The following is a 22,882-nucleotide window of genomic DNA, read 5'->3' as shown; positions in this document are numbered from 1 at the left end:
TGCCTTTCTTTCCACATGTGGAGTCAAATAACATAATATGAGATGAGTGCATATAGCTGTCGGTCACAGCTGTCGAACCTGGGGTCTCCTTAACAGCTGAGTTCATTTGTTGAAGTCCGTCACTGGCCATAAATAATACATTTTAGAACCGAAGCCGTGGGCCGTAGATGAGAACACATAACGTAACCTGCGTATGTGTGGTTCTTTGGTTCCAGAGAGCTTGTATTGACTTTGCCATAAACGCCAAACCTCTGACGCGCTACATGCCCAAGAACAAGCAGTCCTTCCAGTACAGGATGTGGAAGTTTGTGGTGTCGCCTCCGTTTGAGTACTCCATCATGATCATGATCGCTCTCAACACGGTGGTCCTCATGATGAAGGTAAGAGCTTTTCAAGAGGATATGAATCATTTAGTACAGTTTCACTCTCATGATGAGTCCAGCAGGTCTCACTCATCTCCCTCTGTCTTTTAGTTCCACGAAGCTCCAGACTTCTATAAAGCAATGCTGAAGTACCTCAACTTTGTCTTCACCACTATCTTCTCTCTGGAGTGTATCCTCAAGATCATTGCTTTTGGTCCGCTGGTGAGTGAGTGAGTGAGTGAGTGAGTGAGTGAGTGATCCTGATCAGAGCTGGTGTTAACGACGATCATCAAAAACCCTTCCGGACCACATCGTTAGATGTGATGGTGGTCACAGTGGGCCGTATGCAGTCATGTCATTTAATGAAGTAACAACACTTTGGTGCTGTACTTGTCACAGGTTGTGATATAAGACACAAGTGCAGGACAACTCATCAACTCATGGGTGTAATGTATTCAATTTGAAAACACTCTCTCTCTCTCTCTCTCCTTCTCTCTCCCTCCCTCTCTCTCTCTCTCTCTCTCTCTCTCACTCTCACTCTCACTCTCACTCAGAACTACCTAAAGGACGCCTGGAACGTGTTTGACTTTGTGACAGTGTTGGGAAGCATCACTGACATCGTGGTGACTGAGATCAATGTAAGTGCACCCTGATGATGAGCAGCACAGACAGACACACAGTCCTGATGATGATGAGCAGCACAGACAGACAGACACACACACATACAGACACACAGCAGCTGTCAGACAGGGAGCTGTGGAGTGTTTTTTTATGTGTGTACACATTTTACTGACTCATGTGTGTGTTGTTTGTTGACCTGTATCAGTTGATGTTGTACAATATGACTGTTCCCCTTCTCTCATCCCTCTGTCTTCACTCTCCGTCTCTTTCTCTCCTCGTCCACATTGTCATCTTGTCCCTTGTGGTCACTGCTGTTGCCCTGGTCCCAAACTTCACTAGACGAAGGTGAGTGACATTCAAAGAGTGTTTCATCCGATCGACACATAAATATAAATTCTTTTATATAACTTAGGAGAGAAGCACTAAAAAAAGAACAATCATCATTTAAGGCTCAGGTTTCCCTTTCAAGCGTGGTGTGTTTTATTGTAGCCGGAACTCAGAATTTCCAACGTCAAATCTCAACACTTGGACACTTCTTTGTGTTTTCAGTTGTTCTTTACTGGTACAATGCTACCATCACCTCTGTCATACTTTTGCCCATTGCAGGGTTCGACTGGTCCTTTGCTGCGTGTCTTCCCCCCTTTTATTCTACTCTATTCTATTCAATAAAGGCAAAAATCCAAAAATTGTTTAAAAATCCCCCCAAAAAAACAAATCCCTTTGTCTGTGCAGCATGGAAACTGCCCGGCGACACAAGATCTAAACACGGCTAAACTGAAAACATGATAGAGTCGTGTGGAGCTGACAATGGTTTGAATGTAACAGACATTTCAAAGTTACGTACTATAGTTTTAAAGACGTAAATGCTGTAAATCCTGAGTATTTATAGTACTTAAAGAGTATTTACAATACTTAAAGAGTATTTATAGTATTTAAGAAGTATTTACAATATTTAAAGAGTATTTATAGTGTTTAAGGAGTATTTATAGTGTTTAAGGAGTATTTAAAGTACTTTTAAAGAGTATTTACAATACTTAAAGAGTATTTATAGTACTTTTAAAGAGTATTTACAATGACTGTTCCCCTTCTCTCATCCCTCTGTCTTCCTCTCTGCTGTCCTTACTCTCCGTCTCTTTCTCTCTCCGTCCCCGTTGACATCTTGTCCCTTGTGGTCACTGCTGTTGCCCTGGTCCCAAACTTCACTAGACGACGGTGAGTGACATTCAAAAAGTGTTTCATCCGATCGACACATAGATCTAAATTATTTTATATAACTTAGGAGAGAAGCACTAAAAAAAGAACAATCATCATTTAAGGCTCAGGTTTCCCTTTCAAGCGTGGTGTGTTTTATTGTAGCCGGAACTCAGAATTTCCAATGATTTCAAAGTTACGTACTATAGTTTTAATGACCTGCTGTAAATGCTGTAAATCCTGAGTGTGGCAATATGATCTATAAAGTGTTGAGTATTTATAGTATTTAAAGAGTATTTATAGTACTTTTAAAGAGTATTTACAATACTTAAAGAGTATTTATATTATTTAGGGAGCATTTATAGTACCTTTAAAGAGTATTTACAATACTTAAAGAGTATTTATAGTACTTTTAAAGAGTATTTACAATACTTATAGAGTATTTATAGTACTTAAAGAGTATTTATAGTATTTAAAGAGTATTTAGAGTACTTAAAGGGTATTTATAGTACTTAAAGAGTATTTATAGTGCTTAAAGGGTATTTATAGTACTTAAAGAGTATTTATAGTATTTAAAGGGTATTTATAGTGCTTTTAAAGAGTATTTATAGTACTTAAAGGGTGTTTATAGTACTTTCAGGTTTGTGTATTTTTGCTTGTTGAAGGGGATCAGCATGTTATCAGCTGATCATTAGTATTTTGTTGCTGATTGTTGATTTCCTGTGTGTGTGTGTGTGTGTGTGTGTGTGTGTGTGTGTGTAACAGGACAGGCTGTTGAACCCGAGCTTCCTGAGGCTGTTCAGAGCCGCTCGGCTCATCAAGCTGCTGAGGCAGGGCAACACCATCCGCATCCTGCTGTGGACCTTCGTCCAGTCCTTCAAGGTGCCGCTTACATGCGTTATCACGTGTTCCCACGTGAACTGTACTATACGTGAACACACACACACACACACAGACACAACAGGTTGGCGCAGCTATCCTTCAGAGCACTCGCATTGACTTAATTAACGTGGACAGCCTAAACTCAGGTAACGACTAACCTTAACCAAACCACAATGAAAAACCTAGGCCTAAACTTAACCAGTTCCTCAGAAATGAGGTTCTGAGTCAGTGTTTGTGGCACATACACACTCAACAACAAGGCTGAAGTCACTGACAGTGTATTGAAATAATAAAGTGTGCTTTGGTTGCCTGTTGTTCTCTGTAGGCGCTGCCTTATGTTTGCCTGCTGATTGCGATGCTGTTCTTCATTTATGCCATCATCGGGATGCAGGTGCGTGAAGCTTCTCTGCTGCGCTCACTTATTATTCCCACAGAGATTCACTGTTAAAATGTTTGACGTGACACGTGGTGACGATGTGACGCTCACTGTGTCTCTGCTGCAGGTGTTTGGCAACATTAAGCTGAATACTCAAGACACTGAAGACCCAGCGATCGATGAACATAACAACTTCCGCACGTTCCTCCAGGCTCTCATGCTGCTCTTCAGGTATGACATTATATTATACTGTGTCGTAAAGTATAGTACTGTGCAAAAGTTTTAATATACATATAAAATAAGGTCAAACCAGGACGCGCTGTTGCCTCACAGTAAGAAGATTGTTGGCTTGCACTAGTTTTTGAGACACCAGTTTGTTTGTAAGGGATATTAAAAGTAATGGAAGTACAAGATTATACACATGAGGTAAGACTTTAGGGGTTTTCCAGCATTTTCTTCCACATAATATTTGACGTACAGTCACATGGTCACTGTTACGTCGCTGTAATTGTAATTGTTCACAAACAAATTCGGTTTTAAGATCTTTCAATGAAACATTGAGATCAGTACAAAAATCAAGTCACGTCCGCTCCACATTTTTTATTCAATGTTGAAAGAGACATAAATGTATCATGAGTCACATTATTCATTCCCTATCAACCTGGTTATTGAGATTCTGCCTGTCCTCTGTGTCCTCTGATGTCTCCTCTGCGCTCAGGAGTGCGACTGGCGAGTCCTGGCACGAGATCATGTTGTCTTGTCTGAGCGGCCGAGAATGCGACGAGCGATCGGGGTCCAGCGAGAGAGACTGTGGCAGTGATTTTGCCTACTTCTACTTTGTCTCCTTTATCTTCCTCTGCTCCTTCCTGGTCAGTGCTCAAACACACTGCAGTCTTTACCTAAGTAGTAGTTTTCCATCTCTGATTCTCCATGTGTTAAGAAATTTGACAGTCCCTCAGCCGATCCTACATAGCACCACTTCCTTCTAACTGGCTTTCAAAATAAGATCCATGGAATTTGACTTTTTGCCAAAACACTATATAATTAGTTTTAGTCGTAATACATTAGCGATAACAGAAGAAACTGGGTTTCGGTAACGGTCGTTATTCTTACAAAATAAAATACACATTTTTACATTATTTTTAGTTTTGTGGTTAATCCTCGACTGTCATAAAACATCATTTTGCATGTGCACTGAAAAAAGTCAGGTTTTTGGGCAACAGAAGGGGTCGTGACTCACACTCTTTTACATTGTTGTTTAGTTTTAGCCGTCATTCGTTTGTGATGCGTCAGTGGTAACAGGAAGTAGTCACACTTCGGGTTTCAGACGGGGTCGTGACGCACACCATTGCTGTTTGCCATGCTGTCGATGGAACCCGATACGACCGCTATCTCTCATGCCACGTGTATCGAATATATACATTACACATATATATATATATATATATAAGGACCACATACTGTGAAACAAGCAGGATTATAAATCCAGATTTCTGTGAAAATGTTGGCAGTTGAGAAATATTCGTAGGGTAGATTCTGTGTCATTGTGCTCGTCCCATTGGGATGAACTGGTTACTGTTCACTGTTTAACAGTCCAAAACGTAGTCGCAGACTTGAATGTGTGTGTTCCAGATGCTGAATCTGTTCGTGGCTGTCATCATGGATAACTTTGAGTACCTAACCAGAGACTCCTCCATTCTGGGACCTCATCACCTGGATGAGTTCATCCGGGTTTGGGCCGAGTATGACCCAGCTGCGTGGTATGTTCACACCTCTATCTCGGCCCCACGCCATATATGAGTCAAGTGGTGTAAAATGACACCCTAATCTTACTTCTCCCCCCTAGACTAAGGTGACTTCATGAGGCCTGGTACGCAGGCTTCACTCCTTTGTTTTATGCAGTCAGCCCACCAATGATCACTGTTTTTGTTCTGAGCTGTCCTCAACATTTATTTATTTATGTGCTTGTTCTTTTCCACAGTGGACGGATTTCCTATAAGGATATGTACAATTTGTTACGCATTATCTCACCCCCCCTCGGCTTAGGGAAGAACTGCCCTAATAGGGTAGCATACAAGGTTTGCAAATACCAGACATTTCCGTCACTGGGGTGGTTTGTGTACCTCTACACCAAGAGACTTTTAACTGAATGGCTGTGCACCAATGAAATCGCCTTTAGTCTAGAGCATCTGCCCCTCCAAACTGACTGGCTTTGGTTGATGATGCCGGAGTAGAAACAAAGCTTTCAAAGCCACGGCATTGTTCCAACATGCCGTCTACCATGCCTACTTTCTCATGTCGACGCTCTAATGCTTTAAAGATCGCAGATTTATATCATTTAATTATAATAATTTTAATTAAATTATTAATCATTTTATATATCATTTATTCCCATTTCTTACATTTCTTGAAGTCTTGAAAAGTCTCCAGGACTTTGCCAGAAAATAACTCCTAAAAGGAGAACGTGATGACATTTCTGCATCCGATCAAAAGCCTAATGACTAATGATTTTTGATCTTTTAAATATATTGCTATGTTAAAGGAAAGTCAGGCTATGAGTGAAAGCCCCGACTCAGACCTCGGGCTGGCATTGAAACCTTTGTCTCTGTGTAACCTGGTTGAAGTACCAGTGGGATGTCTGCATGCATGCTGAGGCAGACATCCCTGTTACAATGCTGTCATTTCTCTTCCCTCTCATACGCATCCTGCGTGTTAGGTCAACCTCGTCATCCTCTCTTCTCACCCCTCCTCCCCTCTAACCAACCAGACTCACTCTCTGCCATCTCATGTTTCCTCTCAGGGACCCTGAGCTCCACAGCGATGCATCCCCGTGCCGCGACACAGTGGCCGAGGATGGCATCCACTCTGCATCTCACTTAAGGAAATCTATTAACACCAGATTTCTGTTTCCCCTTTCCATTATTCTCCTCTTTTTGTTCTCTTTACTCCTCTACTCCTTCTCTAACTCCCCATCCTTCTCTGTTTGGATTTGATTTGATTTCCTTTCCCTGTGAAGTGGCCGTATCAAGTACTCCGATATGTATCAGATGCTGCTCCACATGTCCCCACCCTTAGGTTTGGGAAAGAAATGTCCGCCAAGAGTCGCCTACAAGGTAGACCCCCTTCCTCCTCTACCTGCTTCCCTGTGCTCGACAAACCTTTCTTCCACTGGTGCAAACTCCAGCCAGTGTCTGTGTTCTGCAGTCGTCCCTCATTTCCTCACTTTGCTTTTTGCTAGCGCTCTGATATCTTTTTGGTGTAAGCCCCTCCCTCTTCTTTGCTGTTGCCAACTGTTTAGCGTCTCGTGTCGGCGGATTACGATAATAACACTGAGCTTAGCTAGAAATACTTTGGGACACGCTGATTAATAATTCATTAAGATTTTATGTTTATGGAGGAAATTTGCTCCAATGTCATCGTTTGCGTTTAAATGTCAGGCCTATAGTTTTGTGGAGCAGTGTGTGTGTGTGTGTGTGTGTGTGTGTGTGTGTGTGTGGGACCTGTGTTGCTCTTCGTATAAGAAAGACTTTTATATGTATGCTTTTCACTTTGTGGTCTTTGCTTTACTTTCCCTGTCATTCTTTCTCTCATTTCATCTCAATCTATGCACTTTTGGAAAGGTCTTAGTGTCAGTGTGTGTGTGTCTGTGTATGTGTGTGTGTGTGTGTGTTCAAAACCGATTAAGACAAATGAAAAATAGTCTTCATCTGTACCTGATATTACTATGTGAATAGCATGTGATAGATATATACTATGATTTACATAAAATTATTAAAAAAATATAAGTGAAAAGCAGAGGAAAAGTGACAAAATCTAAATAAATAAGTTTGAAGTTTTGTCTTTGGTCCTGCGTTACACAAATGTGACCTGAAGTTTGATTGTAGTTTAAACATGAAGCCAAAAGTAAAGACGAATGGAATTATTGAGACAATCATCAGATCAGGTCATTATCAGATGTTGATACCAGGGTAGAGTCGCTTGAATCCAAAATAACAATAACAAATAAAGCAGTTGATTTTGTTCACTAAAAAAGAAAAGAAAACCTACTTCTCTGTGTGTGTGTGTGTGTGTGTGTGCGTTCCTCAGCTCTCTCCATCACCGTCTCATTCTGACGCTGGTCTTCTCGTCCTCTCTGCACTGCCACTGAGAGCACATGTATATGAATGCTTTTTGTGTTCAGGGGAGCTCAACTCTTTCAGCAGCAATCACACACGTCATCCTGTTTGCATCTAGCGGTGCCATTAGTCCACAATCAACCCACTAAGGCTGCCCACGCTTGGTGGAATGGACACTTTTCTTTTTCCTGTTTTTCTGCCACTTTACACGTAGAGCACATGCGACCTGATGATTGTCAGGATGTCAAACACAGAGTCGAGCTCCTGCGACTGCCGCGGCACCTCCATGGTTATGCGTCACATGCCTTCTCTCACCTTCTTTTCGGTCAATGTCAGTCTTGCACCAGTGCACTTTGACTTGCGGCGTAGTGCATACTGTAGCCAGTAGCAGTGAATGTGAATGTCTAGTTTGTGTCCTCCTGTATGTTCTCGTGGAGAAAGCTTTTTGTGTGCTGAGCAGTAAACTCTGTAAACGTCCAACCAAACTTACGACGGGGGCTTAAATACGAGAGAGCAGATCTGGGATAGTTGTTTTGAACACAGCAGCACACAGATTGATTTCTCCGGCTGTGGGACTGTGTATGTTCAGACTGTTTGTATTCCACCTCCTGACCTGATGTTGATGGGTTACTCCTCCTCCTCCTCCTCCTCCTCCTCCTCATCTCCTAATCTCAGCGTCTCGTCAAAATGAACATGCCCATCGCCGACAACAACAGCGTGCACTTCACCTCCACGCTGATGGCGCTGATTCGCACCGCTCTGGACATCAAACTGGCTTCAGGTCAGAGAAACACGAGATCACATATATGAGTAGAAATTAATAGAATTTTTCATCTTTCTATCTTTGAAATGTCTTAAATCCCTCTTTTCTTGAAAATGTAAACACATAGGAAGTACTGTAGTATTCTTTCTAGGTGAAAATCTCTAAATCATTGGTAGCAGTTATTTAAAAAAATAAAAAGAATTGATCAGATGCCTCTTGCAGTACACACAGTGTTTCACCTGATCAATCAATTATCAGGTGATCAGACACAGGTGAAACACAGACAATCAAAAGGAAACGCAGGACACGAGGCAAAACTCGACAAGGTGCACACGAAGGAAAAACTTCAAAAGAAAACCAGACTGAGAACTGAAAAGAGAAAGAAGCGTCTGTATAATCCAGGGGTTGTGACACAACTCAGATAGAGAACTTTGAAACACTGAGTCAGTGTTGTGCAGCTTTAATGAAGTCTGTCTGTCTGTCTGTCTGTCTGTTCTGTGTATATCCAGGTATGTTAGCCCAGCGACTGTCTGACGCCGAGTTAAAGAAGGAGTTGTCCACAGTGTGGCCCAACCTCTCACAGAAGACCATGGACCTGCTGGTGACGCCACATAAACGTAAGCATCTGTAAGCATGTTACACTGTGACAGAAGTGCTGTGTGTACATGATTCTGCATGTGTGAAGATGTCCTCTCCTCGTTTCTCCTCTCTGCTGATGAGAGTTTTCTGTTTAAACACCAGCGAGCCCGTGAGAGACCCACCCTGAGTGAGCTGAAGTGTACTCTGACTGTCACGCAGGTGGTTGTAACCTTAATTTATGGCAACGAGAAAGTGGAGTGTGTCACACGTTATCTTTGCCTGATGTATGTTCGTTCTATTGAACTCTAAACTCATTCTTTATAAACCGACGCTGATAAAAATTAATGAGCAGATGAAATCCTACAACTTAGCATTGCTCGTGGGCCACATAGTAAAAAATATCTCTGTGTTCGTGGACATAAAAACACATATGAATTATCAAGGTAATATTCAATAAAATATTTGAAATGCACTGCAGTACAAGGACAATTTCATGAGACCTTCGTAAAAATAGATGAGGTTTTATTGATTGAATGTTATACTTCGCCTCATAGATCTATCTGTGTCTCTTTTCTGTAAAAAGCATGAGGTCAAACATCGTTAGACCAACGAACTGTCAGATATCAAATTACAAAATCAAATCAGAACGCTCGGCGCTCACTGTGCCCGGCGCAGAGCAGCGTTACCTCGGCCTGTCCTGATGAAATGATCCGCTGGCTCAGACGTCGCTGTCATTACATGCTCGGTGTGATCCATAGATTTGTTGTTGACGTGTTATTTTGTTTTTAATGGAAACGTTTTGACCTGACAGTTTGAAAGTTTGTTTTATTTATTTTAGATAGATTTATATTAAAGTCGCACGGTCATTGTATTTAAATATAATATGTACATAAATATATAGATATATATACACACACACACACACACACTACTCTACAATGCTGTAATATCTATTTTCCACATTGTATTTTTAATAAAAATAAATTAATAAATGAAGTTAAATATTGAAAATGTGAAAATAATAACTATATATATGCATTTATTAAAAGTATTTCATATGTTCATTTATCAACACTGTAGGTGGCGGTAATGAGGCTGCAGCAATACTCAAGTAAGCAAGTACATACTTGCACCCACAGGCCGCGGGTTGAGCCGCGCAGGTGTACAGTGTACAGTGTTAATGCTATTTGTTTCTGAGCTGAGCCAGAAAAGGCTCCAGTGTCGTGTATACTTCTACAATGCTGTCAATCAAACAGTGGCTCCGCCCAGATCACTGTTTCCCGAACCCTCAGAGTGATGATGTCATGGCCGTGTTCTGTGTCCGTCCACACGGCTGACGCTCTGCGTGTGCTGTGTCATTTCTGTGATGAAGTTTGTTTTGTTTACCCTTTAAAAATCCAATTTAGTGACCTCCTGTGAATTAAACTAATCACTCACGTTAAACAAAAAAACTATTAGTGAGACAAGCGGGCAAATAGAGATGAATGAGGGAGCAGTCAGCAGAATTCCCCCCTCTCTCCTCCTTCTATTCCTAACATCTCTCCTCTCCTCTCTTCCTCAGCCAATGAGCTGACAGTAGGGAAGGTGTATGCGGCCCTGATGATCTTTGAATGTTACAAGCAGTATCGAGCGAGGAAGCCGCCGCCGCAGCTGCAACAGAACCCGTCAGACTCCCAGGTACAACATCCACACACGCTATTGTATACTGCCTATGGGAGAGGATCAGGGCCACATGTCACTTCTGTAGTCCAACCACCACATAGACGTATCAAATAAGGCAACAGTAGATCCGATTATTTGGTAACACTTTACATTAGGGAACACATATCCACCATTAACTAGGTGCTTACTAACATGCATATAAGTAGCACACCAGACCTTTATTAGTCATTATTAAGCACATATTAACACCTTAATCAGGAAAAATCTTAATTCATGTCGTAATAGAGGTAGAATAAGATTATGTAGAATAAGGTGTTAATACGTGTTTAATAATTACTAATAAAGGGCTAGTGTGCTGTTTATGCATGTTAGTGAGCACCAAGTTAATAGTGAATATGTGTTCCCTAATCTAGAGTGTTACCGATTATTTCAGTTAAAAATGCGGATTTTCTATATTGAGTCTAAGGAGACAAATGTAACTTTCTTGTCAGGAAAGTCTGTCCAATGATGAGATGAAGCAGTTAACATATTCTTAAGATAATCACGATTCAGGTTTAGATGTTATGATTATCAGGCAAGTGTTAAAATAAGTTGTTGCTTGTGTCGCTGCACAGTCTGCGTTGACTTTGTATCAATGCCTCATTCAACCACACTTTCAAAAACCTCCACTATCCCTTTTAAGGCACACTGACACGTCACAGTCATAGATGAAAATGCATTTGGCAGTTATTATATCTACTGCACAGCCATAATTTCCACACAGATGCATTACATAAGAGCATGACTGCAATAAATGAATATTCTGTGCCCAGTTTTCACACATGCGTGGCATAGAACCCCCTGCTCTCACATCTGGGTCCAGCAATATTCTGCCTGCTGCCTCTGAATGTCTTCAGCATGTTGCCATCCGTCTCTCCTCCACAGTGCGAGTTCGGGGCTTTGTTTAAGCCATTGCTGCCTCTGCCTCACATGCAGGAGAAAGACCCGCCTGTGATGAAAAACAGCGAGGAGCCTCCCAGCATTCTTCAGCCCCAGCCCACATCCCACGCCAAGTCCCAGCCACAGACCAGACCCAGCTCCAGCTCTCTCAACAACGGAGGCACACTGTGAGTCCTGCTGACGCCATTTTATGCATGAAGAATAGAATCTGCAGTTTGGTTCATGTCAGCGTAGGAAATGAATTCAATTCAATTCACTTTTATTTGTATAAACTCACAACCTGCATCATGTCTGGATACTGAACATAGGGAGGCAGAAACCGTACGATGTTATAGAGAGAAACCCAACAATTCACACAGACAGAACCAGACTCAAAATCTGCCTCGGCTGGTTGGGGTGAAAGGAAAAATGGGGGACAGAGGAGAGTTGAAGGACAGAAATGGAAAGAGGGAGGCCCTAAAATTATCTGGGGCTACTGTGAAATATGTGAAATTCCCCTTCACATTTACATGAAGGGGGCTTCATAAATTTAAGTCGATATGTAAGAGTGTGGGCTGAAAAGTTAATCAGCTGAATAAGACGGGGTCATGCCTGGAGCGATGAAACTTAAAACTTCGTGAAAAATGAGTACTAAAGACATTTCATTATCACAAACAAAAGTTGAAAAATAAACCACATTTGGGTAAATTCGACAGCTTTTCAGCCCACACCCTGACACTAGACCGTTAATCTCAATGTTGTCCTGATAATCCAAAACGCTCCCAAACGTTATTTCACAGCCTGGTCTGCAGGGTTGCGTCATTGAAGCTGCAAGTGAGTTGACTCACCTGACTCACTTATGTGAAAATAAAGACTTGAGGGTTGCACTCTCAATGTATTCAGAGTCAGATAAACTCAAGAAGCACACGGTCTTCAGCTGCCGGGCTGGTTCAGTTACTGACCTTTTTAAGATTCAAGCTTTCTTTATTTGTCCCAGGGGAAATTTGTCTCAGACATAAAAGCTGCCACATAAGAAATCCTGGAGGGAGGACTGCGACATGTCCTCGGCCTCACTCAGAAAATGTCACAGGAGAAAGATTTTCAACATAGGCTCCTTAAACTGGAATGCACCTGGTCCATGTTGGAGCTTTGCGGTACAGTCGCAGATGAAGGTCACATCCTGAACCCCGACATATTCCAGCACTGATGACTTCAGTTATTGCCCCATGTGCTATATGGATGGCCATGTTGTCCTGTTGTCTTTGGGGAGAAATGTGGTGGAAGGCCAAAAGCAGCCAGACTTCAAGGTTGCTGTGACCTCCCCTTCTTTGCCATGTAAATGCATTTTTTAAGAATGCCATGTGACACAAATGCTCACTAATTAGATCTTGGTGACCTTTTAAGTCAACAAATGCATTTTCTATGGGTCTGGAAACACGTTCTATCAGCTGAGACTGCATTGGTCACCAGAGGCAAACAACTGTTGGGCAGTAATTCCAGTTGTTTATGGATACTCCTTTTTATTGACATGGTGATCTATGCACACATAAAAACCCTCACATCTGCTGTTAAACTGTCCAATAAAACATGTCTTTATTATGTATTCATCGCTACCGTCCGACAAATGTTGATTTTCAACCCTGAGACTCAAGTTTATCTTTCATATGGAAATGTTAGATATTTCATAAATACTGAATACAGAAAATGCAGAGGTATACTGAGACAGTGGTGTATATCACATCTACGAAAACATCAGAGCAAACCTCCTGCCGTACATTATTTGGACAAATTCAATACATCTTAATGTTAATTTCTCTGCTAAATATGTACAAAAACTTTGGGGGTTGGATGACCCGAAAACAGCTGATTTCATTAGTCTACTGCAACATCACATCTGTGATTAACGTTTCTTCACATGTCACTCAGAGTTAGAGTTTGATCCCCTGTGATTATTGTTGTTGTTGTTGTCATGCTGAGGTTTGACTGCTGTCACACACAGGCCAGGTCACGATCACAACATCAAGGGTTCTTTGTCCTGGGTGATGGAGAAACCTAAGGACGTTCCCCGAGCCAATGCGAAAAGAAGCGTGTCCAGAGGTCCATCAGACGACACGCCCGACACTGCGGTCGTTCAGGTGTGATCGTCATCCATACAGTACACAGTTCACTTTGCAAACACATGAGGACTGATACTTTTATCTTTGTTATTTAGCAATAAAGAGTGAGAAAATGACCAACAGCAAGGCTACACTGCTAACTGTCTTTAACAGTTAAGAGGAATGAATTAGCCTACCCGCCCCCCACACAGTAATGATGCTAATAGGCTTATGTGTGTGTGTGTGTGTGTGTAGGAGTCTGTGGAGATGAGAAAGATGGAGACCAGTATCAGCAGCACAATCCCAGTCCCTGGTGCAGGTTTGGAGAACCAGGGCAGAGCCGCCTCTATGCCTCGACTCAGTGCTGAGCAGCAGGTAACACTGAACATCCACTTTTTTTGTAATTTCACTATTAAATAAGCTCCAGCCCACAATTTAAATGACAGATTGTGTCTAGTTTTCATGTCATTGTTGCCCTGCAGCAGTCAAACAGACTCAGTAGAGTCACCTGTCATTTCCAGACTGCTGCTTGTTCACTCTGGTGCAGAATCTGGATCCACTCAGTAACTTACATACTGCTCAGTCTCTGTGTGTAGCTTTAGATGACTTTAGATGCTTTAGTTGATCTAAAGCATTGAAAATATTTATACAGGGACCATTCATTCAAAGTTTCCTTGAAAAGCTGGTCTGTGTACTTTCTGAGACCACTGAAAGATGCAGGATTCCACAAATATTTAAATGGCCCTGAATAAAACTGAATCATCATTTATTTTGAAAGTCACTTTTGAATCCCACAGTGTGTGGATTTCTTTAGCATAAGAGAAAGAAAATGTTTGTCTGTGCGTCTCCATTACTGATAATAAGCTTTGAGAAATCCATTACAATAACCGTTCATTAATAAAGGAAAAGTATCCTTATGATGATGTACTGCTATTATACATTAGCAAGACATTTACAGTTACTTACGTTTACTACAGAACTGTTAGTAAATGTGTAAAACAGCATTAAGTAATGTTAATAAATGATGATTACAATTATTCCCGTGATCTTGCAGGTTTGTCTGACTGAGGCAGCAAAACTCAAAATAAACGCCTTATAAATGTGAGATCCTAAGAAATATAATAAGATAATAAGGGCCCTCATTTCCTGAGTGATTTTAATGGATTTCTGCGTTGAGAGTGCATTCCTTTCACAGCCCAGTCACTGATGATCTTACTTTCACTCCACTGTAATCTGATTAGCTCCTGGCTGCCTGCCTGCTGTTTGTCCACTGTTGGGTTGTTTTTGGGTTTTTTTTTATCCTGCTGCCAACTGAAGAAGATGCTCGTGGCTGCAAATGGCTCCAGGCCCAAGATGAATGGGAGAGGAAGACAGTAACTGGGTTAAATGTAAGAGTGAGAGAATCTGGAGGAATAATGGGAGGACGGAAAGACCAGCTGTGTGTGTGTGTGTGTGTGTTGATTTTCCGTCTTTTTTTCTCACCTTTTAAAAGAGAGGGTGGGAAATCTTTTAACTCATGGAATAAATGACTTTTGGAATCTACCTGCTGCTGCTGCTGCTGCTGCTGCTGCTGCTGCTGCTGCTGCTGCTGCTGCTGCTGCTGCTGCTGCTGCTGCTGCTGCTGCTGCTGCTGCTGCTGCTGCTGCTGCTGCTGCTGCTGCTGGATCATGACGGGAACTATAGACCACACCATCTCAAATCCACAACCTTCAGTCGCTCTGTTGCAGACTCATCCATCACGTCTTCTGCTACTTTTGAGATTAGCTGAGCCGAGGTCAGGAGATGACATCTGTTTATCAGCCTTATTTCTATGGCCCATGATGCCTTGTGTGAATTAAGGGCACATTTTACTGTCACTGAAGCAGAACATGCACTTTCCATGGAAACCGGACGCAAAGCAACCCTGAAATTTAACATTTGGGAACATTAACCTGTTACACCTCAAACTTTTTATACCAAGCTCTAATTATTATTTAATACATTTTGTTATTTGTTTCATTTTCAACGCACTCTGGTCAAAATTCCTCAGGTCCTCTCCGTTCACAGTATTTCTGATTTTCTGTCATTTTCACGCACCACTGATGGTACACGTACGGCAGTTTGAGAACCGCGGCCTCAAACGGAACCATGTGATCATTCATCTGTCTACACAGTGAGGTTTGCAGTGTGAAAGTAAAACTAAAAGTCTTAATGTTCTGATGAGAACCAGATGAACTGCGTTTGTGCTGCTTTGACAAAACAAGACGCGTGAGAACATCATCATCTCCAGCTTTGACAAATACTCTTTGATCGTGAAAGTAATCGACAGATTAATCGATGATGAAAAGAGCCGTTAGCTGCAGCCCTGACAAACACTGATCCTGTTATTAAATATCCCTCTGCTCTTCTTTCTCTTCATTCTCCTGTGAAACAGTGGGGACAACCACGACCCTCTCCAGGGATCCACTTGGCCGTACGTACTCACTCTCACGCATCTTTCTTTCAGTTATTTTACATACTGTTTGTGCTTGCGTCGTCACACTCGGATGCTTTAGGAAAACACGTCAGACGCGAGTCTCCTTGTTGTCGTCCTCCCTCATTAGACCGTCCCCGACGCCAGCCCGATGAAGCGCTCAGCCTCCACTGTGGCCCCACAGCGACCCCAGGAGGTCAACCTGAGGGACTACACCCTGGAGAAACCCAGCCAGGAGCGACCGCACCACCATCACCACCACCACCGCTGCCACCACCGCAGAGACCGAGACCGAGACAGAGAGAAGAGACAGAGGTCTTTGGATACGTCTCTGGGTGGACAAGCTGCAGGCTCTGTTGGTGAGCCAGCACACACACACACACACACATTCATAAATCATAAACCAGTTGATGCCTAACCCTAACTTTAACCTAACCACAGTTCAAATATTAACCCTTAACTAAACCAGTTCCTCAGAAGTGAGGTTCTGCCTCATTAGGACCAGGTTTTGGTCCTGACAAGGTCAGTGTTTATGACAGAAACAACAAATACAAGAACACACAGATGATAGCTGCATGGGCACGTGCTGTCAGATCCACAATACCTTCAGGCATTCACACAGTAGGTGATAGGTTACAGTATATATTACAGTTACAGAGTAAATACAAATGATCAGGCGGCTTCTTCTCTCCATATTTACTAATATTTAGAAACTATGTGAGAAAACACCTGTAAAACTTTAAGACCTTCAACGGCTCTAGTCTTGATAAATGTCTCCGACTCCTATCACGCTCAGGAAAGTCAATGTCTTATACATACAGTATGATACCCGACAGACTATTAACCCTATTGATACACCCTGAATAAAAAACAAGATGGGAATTAAAAATACTCCAATACATTCTCCAAAAATGTATATTTATATATATATAACTGGTGATAACTGGTATAACCAGTGTGTGACAGAGACGTGCAGCTCCACGCGTCCTCTTTACTACTTTGATAAAAGAAAAACTGTCAGAGACACAAACAGGCGACAACCCAGCAATGAACAGGCGGCGTCTCTGCAGGGCAACGCTGTGGAGAGTGTGTCTGAACGCTGCTGCAGGCCTCGCTCCTTTAACCGGGGAAAATAAAGCACCTGCTCTCACAGACGACACCATGTCTCAGTCAGTGTGTGTGTTTTCAACTTGCATATGAAATCAAACTGAGTCGAGAACAGAAAATCTGGACATCCTGGAATAATATATAATCTCGTCTTTGTGAGGGTCTCAACTAAGACTGACAGTAGTTTCTGTCTGTTTATGTGAATGATACTTTTTACATAGAAAACTGCATTGTTTGAGATGAAAATAATACAGTAATAATACGAGTAATATGTGTGTTAAGTCGTGCAGGCCAGAGAGAAAGGGAAAGGCTTTAGGTTTGGCCTTAAAAACTCACAACAGAACATCATCTGCACACTTTCTCTCTCTCTCTGTCTTCTCTGTGATATTTCTGCTCGGCTGTGATGCGTTCACTGATCCTCGTAAAAAAAAATCCGCTCACAGAATTTGCGCACACTTACACATTGCCCAGTTTCTAATATTGGTATGGACAATCTGGCTTTTCCCCACCGTCCATACACAAACCTACGTCCTTGGTTTTTTCGTTATATTTGAACGACCCTCACAGATGTACAATGTGACGACCTATTGAGCACTTTTCTGGTCTTGATAACCACTCAAAGCTGCTTTACGCGACAGTGTGACATCAGTCATGGCCCTAATATTAACCTCGAAGCACCCGTCTCATCCCTCCTCTGCAGGTGCACCAGGAGAGCCAGCATCAGACCCGGGTGCCCACAGAGAGCGAGCCCACGACCGCGGACGCTCCCACGAGAGGAAGCACCACCACCCGTCGGCCGACAAGCAGCGCTACTACTCCTGCGACCGCTTCTGCAGCCAGGAGCACTGCCACAGCAAATCTGCCACTGCCAGCTGTGCCACCTCCCCCAGTGAGGGGCAGGAACCCGGCAACAAGCAGGTGGGAGAGCAGAGGAGGGAGGAGCAGGGAGAGCAGAGGAGGGAGGAGCAGGGAGGAGCAGGGCTCCGATCACTGTCTGATTTCTTCTATTGTGTGATTCTGATCTAAACAGAAAAGTGCACTCTGCTGCTCATAATAACAGAAATGATCTAAATGATGTCATTGTGATCATAGTGATTTAAAACAGGGTTTCTCGGTCCTGGTCCCAGGGACCCACCGTCCTGAATGTTTTAGACGTTTCCCTGCTCCAACACGCCTGATTCAAATGGTCAGCTCATCATTAAGCTCCGCAGAAGCCTGATAACGACCATTAAGGGTTAAAGCTTGGGCTGTCAGAGTTACGTTAATCACGATTAATCATGGGGCATAATCAGGTTATTTCTGTATCATGATGTATAGTACTATAGTACGTGGCACGCCGTGTTGTACACACAGTGCTGCTGATGATTGTGGTGTGAGTTACTCGACAGCAACAAAACTAATGGAGCAACTGCAGAAAAACCTGCAGGTAAATCTCTTAGACAGTAAGTGAAATAAATACATGGAGCTCCAGCTGCTGAGAGACGGTGTTGTTCTCTGTTGATGCTGCTGTATCCTCTGTCTGCCTGTGGTGCAGCCTCTCATGGCCTTTCACTTCTTTTCCCACTTTCTCTTTTCATCATTCTCTGTCCATTATGTCCGTCTGACTTTCCTCTGACTGTCTGTCATTCTGTCGTCTCTCTGTCCCTCATTTGTCATTTTGTTGCATCTCATCCCACATTTTTTGGTGTCGTTTACTTTCCTTTCCTCCCTCTGGCGACCTTGTCCCCGCCTCCTTCCCTTTGACCTCTCCCTCTGTCACATGTTTTGCACATCGTTTCAAATTGCTTGTCCAATTTTCATCTAGGGCAGTGGTTGGGTTAAAGGCAGCCCCGTGGCACTGAGTTCCAGCTCGAGCACGCCGAGCCGCGGACGTCGGCAGCTCCCCCAGACCCCCCTCACCCCTCGGCCAGGGGTGGCCTACAAGACTGCCAATTCTTCCCCCGTGCACTTTGTGTCCAGCAGGGCCTCTCTGAGTCCTGGCCGGCTGAGCCGCGGCCTGTCGGAGCACAACGCCCTCCGACACAGCGGCTCCCATCACATCCCCTGCCCCGTCGCCCGCATCAACTCTGAGCCCTTCCTGGGCCGGGGCCCCGGCGAGGCCCTGGGCGGCCCCTACGGCAGCCTCCGGGACCAGCTGGACGTCTTCCAGGACGTGGCGTCGCTGTCGCCCAGCCCCTGTGCCGGACGCTCATCTCGGACCGCACTGCCTCGCGTGATGGGAGCCCTGCCTCCGGCTCCGCAGCAGAACCTTGGGGTGCCCAATGGGTACCACTTCAGCTTCGGGGGCAACACCAGCCCAGGCTCTGGCGTCAGGGCATCCAGGTATTACCAGGAGTCAGAGGAGGACGATTGGCTTTAAACCAACCTTTTTGATGCATTTTTGAAGAACTGTGATGAGTTTTATCATCTTCTTTGAAGGCTTTAGTTTACATTGTCACTGTGTGTGTGTGTGTGTGTGTGTGTGTTTGAAACATGGAGAGCTAAGGTTAGGGAGAAAACTTGAATGTGAACGGGATCATGAAGCAGAGCAGGACATCAGACTCTGGCGTGATCCTTTATCTGCTCTGACGTGAGTGTTTTGTTGACGCCTCCATGTAGACCCTCAAACAGGCTGACGGTGAGTCCCAAGTGGGTTGGCCCCACCTGTGTTTGCCCACTTAGTACCCTTTCCAGGCGTCCTTGGTACTAAGTGTGGTATTTGTGTCCGGTCCTCATGATTTATTCACCTTTTCTTCTCACATTATTCACAGTTTTGTGCTGCGTTTATGTGCAAAAACCGTTGGAATGAACCAGAACAGTGAAGCAGCAGTAAAGGTACATGAATGAACATTACTTAATGCTGTTGTAAGCATTCACTCACAGTTCATTAATGTTTGAACTAACCATTTATTAATGTTATCCAGGTGAATGACGTTATTAGTGCATGTTTTCTGCAAGGTTCTGTAAAAGGTCTTTAGTTTTTCTTTCCCTTATGTGACACTTCTCTTATCAATCCAGATTAAATCCATATTTCATCTCCTCGAGCTTTAGATGAGACACGACAACCCCGAGCCACTGAGTAGCATTTACTGATGTTAATGAATGTACTAACAGGAGACTTTGTTCATGCACCCGTCTGCATGTGTTGGTGACGAACCTTTGCACACACTCACCTGCTAACATGAGAGCATGAGCTGTAATCTGAAGTAACCTGGGATTACAAACCGACACATTCACCCTTTGCATCACATAATAAAAGAGGGAAATATATGCAAAAAAAAGAAAAAGATGTCATTTTACATTTGCTTCCCTCTCTTTGTCACTTCACTCACTTTTTTTTCTACCATTACATTCAACAGTGAGTGTGTTTGAGTCGCTATGGCGACGTCAACAGAAACCCATGACTCAGCAGGTCAAGGAAACGGGTCAGAGGTCAGAGAGCCGTTCAGTGGAGACATAATGACACTGTGGTGTTCTCCAGTTCTCTGATTATGTTTCATCCTGACTGACCCGTTTATTTTCTATATAACAGAAGAAAAAAAAAGGTTCTTATCTTTGTTTCTTTTTTTTTGTACGACATGGGGGCGGCGGGGCGGGGACTATGGTGTGTGTGTGTGAACTGCTTCCGGTTTGCCATGGTTTCAGGTCTAATGTTTCGTACGTACGGACTTCTTTGCGACGTTTTAAGACAAAGTGCCTAAAATCTCCTTTTAGATAATACTGTAGAGAAACGAGGAAACAAAAAAAGAAAAAAGATGCAACGTCAGATGTTTTCTAACACGTCCTCACTTGAGTAGCGGTTTGGTTCATGCTGTATGTAGCGCTGCAGGAAACCAGAGCGACGCTAACCTACACTTCAGCACGCTTTCAAAAAAGAAGAAGAAGAAGAAAGTGGATTCTTTTTTTCTCGTTTTTGATAAAAACGTGTGTAGGCGGAGCCTGATGTTGGAAACTGCATCAATATATATGTATCTATACAGTGACACGTGCATGTTTAGATGGTAGCGCTGCTCAGTCACCGACTGTTTTTCACATGTTTTCTGGAAATGATGTCACAGTGTGACCTCCTGTCATATTTAACCTGCTCAGATCTAATCCAATGGAGACCAAACCCTGGTCCTCATGAGGCAGAAGCTCATTCCTGAGGAACTGGTTAAGTTTAGGGCTAAGATTTAAAGGTTAAAGGTTAAAGGTTAAGGTTAGGGATAAGGGTCTGTTTACGCTGTCCCAATGAATGCAAGTCGTGGCAGAGTCCTTAAGTGTGTGAGTGTGTATTGAAATGAACATTGATATGCATCAGATATTTTATTTTGTATTTCTGGATCCAGATTTTAGTTTCATGGTTTTCTTCTAAAACAGCTGTGACGTGTGTTTTTCAGCAGTTTGACAGCAGGAAATGTTACAACAAGCAAATTGATTGATATTAAGCGTCGGGATAAAAAAAACAAACAAAACGATTCTGGAGATGTTCCATCCCGTCCTGTACCTCACGATGTGATGTTTACTATCTGAAGACAAACCCTTGAAGATGCAGCATCTCTTCTTTGAGAAGGTTCCCCAAAAAACTCACTATGTAAAAGAATCTGCAGCCTAGCAACCACACTCACTCTGACGCATAACAACAATGTGAAATTACAACACCGATCAACTCCAGAAATGAACAGAGCTGCTAGAGTTTGACCTGTGACGACGTTCAGGAGTGAGACGACGGTCACCGACCGTCACCAAACCTCTGCTTCCAGTCTCACGCTGTCAGATGTGTTAGAAACACACGTTCACACCATCCGTCATGTCTGAAAACGCTCTGCTCTGACGTACAAGGGCTGAAATCACTCACAAACCGTCGTTATATGCAACTTCTCCTAGAACGTGCGCGCACACACACACACACACATGAACGTCACATTGATCCACAGCAGCAGCAGCAGCAGCTGCTCATTGAGTCTGAGATCTGTGGGCTATGCAACAAATACAAGCACTCCTCCATTCGTCTGCAGCTTCTTCAGATTCAGGCTTCAGCATGAGCGTGACCAAATGTTTTTTTTATTATAGAAAATGACGTTAAACACATAAAGGCACAAAGTGTAAACAAAAAACAAAACATGTAGGAGTACAGCAGATTTATACATATATTTGCATGCATCACATTTACCCACTTTGACAAAGTCACACAGGGCTCACAAACTGGAGGAGGTGTCACCTTTTAGGTCGTGATAAAAAAGGGTTTTTTTGTAAATCCACCTCAGCTTCGTTTTCATCAAAGACGGACACAGTCCTGTGTTCTTTTAAAGGCGTAGTCACGCGACGGCAGAGAAATCCTGTACCTTCCGAACTCTATGGCCTCTGTGTAGCTTCAAATGGAAGTGGTCTCCGAACTTTATTCTGCATACTGTTGGCTACTTCTGTAGGTGTGGCTTTTCCTTGACAAAATACAAAGAGTTTGCATGTTCTAACGACGTATGTGCATGTAGACAACTTAGTACTTTTAGATACTACGTGTTATTTTGTTGTTGATTTTTTCATATTTGATATAAACTGTGGGCTTTGTTGAAAAAGACAAAGCGTTTCTATCAAAAACAGTATTGAGCGTCAATGACAGTTCTTCCCCACGCAGCAGACCTGGAACATTCCTGTGTTTGGGATTCAGTGAAATGTTTGTTTGCCTGATTTTATGTTTCTTGGCCAGACTTTTAATTCTGCAGTTGTTTCTTACATTACACTTTTTGTATGAAGCAAAGTTCCTTGAAATAAAAAAGAATGAAACAAAGCTTCTTATTAT

At 43.0% G+C, this 22,882-nt stretch overlaps 2 protein-coding genes across 2 annotated transcripts in view; both read left to right on the top strand.

The window, feature by feature from the left end:
• cacna1ba (calcium channel, voltage-dependent, N type, alpha 1B subunit, a) overlaps window positions 1–20,558 on the top strand; it is an 83,405-nt gene extending 62,847 nt beyond the window's left edge. Inside the window, exons 30-48 of the mRNA XM_058635343.1 lie at window positions 216–380; window positions 474–584; window positions 917–1,006; window positions 2,940–3,056; window positions 3,382–3,447; window positions 3,560–3,663; window positions 4,151–4,301; window positions 5,065–5,192; window positions 6,449–6,545; window positions 8,223–8,328; window positions 8,820–8,927; window positions 10,451–10,566; window positions 11,476–11,657; window positions 13,469–13,604; window positions 13,821–13,940; window positions 15,979–16,017; window positions 16,148–16,376; window positions 17,825–18,042; window positions 18,929–20,558. Of these exons, the coding sequence (XP_058491326.1) occupies window positions 216–380; window positions 474–584; window positions 917–1,006; window positions 2,940–3,056; window positions 3,382–3,447; window positions 3,560–3,663; window positions 4,151–4,301; window positions 5,065–5,192; window positions 6,449–6,545; window positions 8,223–8,328; window positions 8,820–8,927; window positions 10,451–10,566; window positions 11,476–11,657; window positions 13,469–13,604; window positions 13,821–13,940; window positions 15,979–16,017; window positions 16,148–16,376; window positions 17,825–18,042; window positions 18,929–19,483 (2,838 nt within the window). The 3' untranslated portion in view covers window positions 19,484–20,558. The remainder of the gene's footprint in view (window positions 1–215; window positions 381–473; window positions 585–916; window positions 1,007–2,939; window positions 3,057–3,381; window positions 3,448–3,559; window positions 3,664–4,150; window positions 4,302–5,064; window positions 5,193–6,448; window positions 6,546–8,222; window positions 8,329–8,819; window positions 8,928–10,450; window positions 10,567–11,475; window positions 11,658–13,468; window positions 13,605–13,820; window positions 13,941–15,978; window positions 16,018–16,147; window positions 16,377–17,824; window positions 18,043–18,928) is intronic.
• si:dkey-61l1.4 (collagen alpha-1(I) chain) overlaps window positions 20,482–22,882 on the top strand; it is a 45,121-nt gene continuing 42,720 nt past the window's right edge. Inside the window, exon 1 of the mRNA XM_058635832.1 lies at window positions 20,482–20,535. Within this exon, the coding sequence (XP_058491815.1) occupies window positions 20,482–20,535 (54 nt within the window). The remainder of the gene's footprint in view (window positions 20,536–22,882) is intronic.

The sequence above is a fragment of the Solea solea genome, chromosome 8 (assembly GCF_958295425.1).
Source record: "Solea solea chromosome 8, fSolSol10.1, whole genome shotgun sequence".
Classification (NCBI taxonomy): Eukaryota; Metazoa; Chordata; class Actinopteri; order Pleuronectiformes; family Soleidae; genus Solea; species Solea solea.
The sequence above is the reverse complement of the archived record's forward strand: the minus strand, read 5'-3'. Positions and strand labels throughout refer to the sequence as shown.